Source organism: Penaeus vannamei, chromosome 11, assembly GCF_042767895.1.
Source record: "Penaeus vannamei isolate JL-2024 chromosome 11, ASM4276789v1, whole genome shotgun sequence".
NCBI classification, from domain to species: domain Eukaryota; kingdom Metazoa; phylum Arthropoda; class Malacostraca; order Decapoda; family Penaeidae; genus Penaeus; species Penaeus vannamei.
In genome coordinates this window covers 3,759,081-3,763,227 of record NC_091559.1, presented here as the reverse complement: position 1 = coordinate 3,763,227, position 4,147 = coordinate 3,759,081, and the positions used below count along the sequence as shown (strand labels likewise).

General features: G+C 30.7%; 1 protein-coding gene across 1 annotated transcript in view; it reads right to left on the bottom strand.

Moving 5' to 3' along the window:
• LOC138863215 (nephrin-like) overlaps positions 1-4,147 on the bottom strand; it is a 70,884-nt gene that overhangs the window by 1,111 nt on the left and 65,626 nt on the right. Inside the window, exons 14-15 of the mRNA XM_070127385.1 lie at positions 1,379-1,481; positions 163-332 (exon numbers count right to left, since the gene is read on the bottom strand). Coding sequence (XP_069983486.1) covers positions 163-332; positions 1,379-1,481 — 273 coding nt within the window. The remainder of the gene's footprint in view (positions 1-162; positions 333-1,378; positions 1,482-4,147) is intronic.

Sequence of the window (4,147 nt, the reverse complement as noted above, 5' to 3'; positions counted from 1 at the left end):
AAAAAAGAAAAGAAAGAAAGAATAAAAAAAACATATGCAAATACAATATCAAACCACCACTTTCTCTCACAATATGGAAGACCAAACCATGCAAAAAGAAGAAAAGAAAGAAAGAATTAAAAAAAAAACTTATGCAAAAAGGAACATACAAAAAAAACTTACACTGGACATTGATAAAGAAGTCGGAGTGGGCCGTTCCGCGAGACGTGTGCGCCGACACGGAATAATTCCCTTGTTGATTGCGGTGAATCCTGTTCAGGCGCAGCGCTCCTGTGCCGTCTTCGCTGATACCTTCACCAATTATCATTTCCGGGCCACGCCACCAACTGTAGCTGTTGGAATATCGGGTTAACAAGACGAATTGTAGACGTAAAGGGCTCTGTTCCTATCTGAAGGCAGCCAACCAGACGACAGAGACAGCAGTTCGGTTGTTTGGGCTAAGCGTGGTATTACAGCGTCGGTGCTTGTTCGTGTTATACGCTTTGTCAATTCGTGTTTAGTCTTCTCGGCAGATGCAAGAGACTCTTTTTAGTTATTGTATTCCCGGCTATCGATACACCGAAATACATTAAGAGTGTCATCTTGAGTGTTCGTGTCAGTAGGCCTATATCTCACCATGACGAATTATTCAATAACAGGGTCTGGTATATACCTCACACTTGTTTTTTCTCTCCCTCCCTCTTTCCCTTTCCTTTCGACGAATATTTTTCTATTCCCCTCTGTTTCTCTTTTATCTGCTGACTCTTTTTTTTAAATACTTCATGAACGGTTTGTATTTATTTTTTCTTGGCTTTCCCTTTTTTCTTTAGACATGTAAGCGTTTTCATTCTGTTACTTGTTCTGTGTACGTGTGATAAGTTAGATCGACACAGACATACAGAGACAGAAATAGAAGGGAATCACACACAACATAAAAGTTGAAAAGACAAGAATTCAGAGACTATATCACTTAATAATATCCTCTTTCTCTTCCTCTTCTTCCCCCTTTCGCTCTCCCCTGTTGTCTATACTCGTATTCCATCGTCTTTTGATCCTTAGCTCCCTTTCTTGCAGCCGAATCCGATCAGAGTTTTGCCTCTCGATGGAAAATCTGAATTGAAACCTTCCCGAGTAAAAATTCTTTGTTACTGTCCCTGCCATGAAGATTTCGTATGCCCAAAAATGGTACTAAATAAATGAATAAACAAAAATAATGATGTATTTATTTTTTATTAATAAATGGGTTACTTTTTTATTTTGTTTATTTATTTATTTATTTTTACAAGGTATATAATTTTACGAGTCTATACTGGAAGGTGTATGGTTTTTAAGTCCCTTTCAGAACATATATTTTGATACCAGACTTTTTATGAAGTGATATACAGAGAACGTGATTCACCTGACTGTTGGAGGGTTAGCGGCGGCCACAGCTGTAAGGACAAGATCACCTCCTTCAAGAAAGTCTAGTCTTCCTGAAGGTACTTTAACCCACACCGGCCCGTCTGTAGGTAGAAATCAGAGAATTACGTGTTAAGTATTATTGATATATAACCAGCTGATTATTTTTGTGATCATCTAAATCATTTTTAACGACCAGCAGCTGAAAAAAGAAATGTAATGGTGTGTGATAATGCATATTATAGAAGGGAAAAATATCTTTATGGATAATGGGTATGTGTTCAACAGCTTTCCATAGATAAATGATAATGATAATCTCATATATGACACGGTTAAAAATGAATGTTTTGTATGTTATTATTAAATAAAAATACTTAAAATATTTTAATTTCGTCATAACATATGTATTTTTTTCAATGTATATGTTCAGTAGCAACATTATTATCACTTACGATAAACTGTATGTTGTTTCTAAATAAAATCGCGTATAAACTGTTGATAATGGAGAGCACGCCGCTAATATTTTGGGGTGTAATTCAGAAAGAATCGATATTCATTAATTCAAAGAGAGTCATTCCAATAACTTATTTTTTTAAAGAGCTACATCCATAATTTGAAAGGAATAGTCGATTGTAAATAGGTCTGTTTATGAATTATGGGCGATTTACCCTTTAGTGATTAGGGAAAAATGTCATTCATAACAAACCCTTTGAATGTTTTTGATAAATAACATCATATAAGTTACTGATAAAGAATATTACAGACATCCCTAAAGTGCTACATCTGTAATTTAAAATGACTGTATATTTACTCTTAATATTACGGTCCTTATATAGTGTATTCGTAAATAGATATTGTAAATCCTCCTTAAATTTTTGGATTTTACTCCTTAACGATAGAAGATAAAAACAAAGAAATAAAAATGTTATTTATAGCCATCTCATTCAATATCACCTAACACCCAACAAGTTATTGATAAAGAATAACATCTCAGACACCCCCTAAGACTTAATTGAAGTTGTATATAACCAGAAATCACCTTAAGAGACTTGATAATAATAACGATTTTTGAAGATAATAATTTCTTGATGATAAGAAAAAATATATATAACAATATGGCCTTCATACGTAACTCATATCATGTTATTCTATAAAATCATTTTAGTTATTGAGAGTGCATAATATAAGTTATTGATGGTGAGTAATATAAGTTATTAATAACGAATAATGTTTTAGATATCGCTAAAGATTTAAATCAAGTTAAGGGTAATAACTGGAAAGCACAGTCGTTTTGGATAGTAAAAGTAAACAGACTCGATTGTCAAGACGTCTGCTTAAAAAAAACAATTCCACAAGATTTAAAGGCCATTTTCTCCATACCAATATGAGGATGAAAAAATGGAAAGGAATATAAACGATCATTCATAAATAATTCACTGAATGTTATTATCAAATCGTCATATAATGTAATTCTTTAACAATGAATAGTTTAGCCATCTTTATAGAATTATATAAATGATTTTAATTATGTATGATTATTAGAAATTACGGTCGTTTAGTATACTAAACGTAAAGACGTCTGCTTAAGTCTTAATAACCACTTACTAACAATATAAAAAAGGTAAGGAAATATAAGTATTCATAGTTATTTAATTCAAAATTATTATCAAATAACACGGTGTAAGTTATTGATAATGAATAATATTTAAAAGACTAGAGCTTCCTCAGTATTTTGAAGTTAATGTATAATGACTAGACATAAAGGCCCTTTTGTATAGAGACGTAAACAAACACGATAATTTACGAGGCACTCACACATTAAAAAAAATAAATAAATAAAAATGGGAGAAAATAAAACTCTGCAGGCACTGATCTTTGAGCTATTATTATTATTTTTTTATATTTCTCCCCCTCCTTCATTTCTTTTCTTTTCTTTCCCCTTCTTCACTAAACGACAAAAGAACTCGACTCAAAAAGTGGAGAAGCTGCTGGTTTATCGTCTCTTAAACTGCAATGCAAACCGAATTAACGAAAGGAAAAGTTGCGAGGTTATTGTACGTAGGAAGTGACTTCGCTGTTAAAAAAAAAAAAAAAATAGCTCGTGTCTTTTGTTTCCAAGACAGCTTTCTCAGAAGAAAATTCTCGCTGAACAATTTTTTTTTTTTTTTTTTTTTTTTTTTTTTTACCTTTTTTCCCTATATTTTCTCCCAAAATTTTCTGGATTATAAGGTAACATTTTAAAGATTATTATGATAATGATTATAAGTGAAGTGAAATATATGTATTTATATATTTATATTATATATATGTATAATATAAAAAGTTATAAAAATTATAAAAATAACTAGAATATTAATAATGATAATAATTATATCGATAATAATAATTGTAATGATGATGGTGATGATGATTATGATTATAATAATAATGATAACAATAATATAACATGATCAATGATCATTATTATCATCATCACCATTATTATTTTAATATTTATTATTATCTACGCATTTTTAATATAATTTTTATCATCATCGTTGTTATCATTATCATCGTAATTATGATTGTGGTGACGATTGTGATTATGATCATGAATATGATCATATTTATGATGATGATTATTACTAAAAACACAACATTGGTGATAATGACTCATATAGCCCTGATGATGAAAGATGATATTATTTAGTAAAGAAACTATTTATAACGAAAATCCCAAGAATAACAACCAATCACATAAACTACCAAAATAATTAAACACAACATCAAC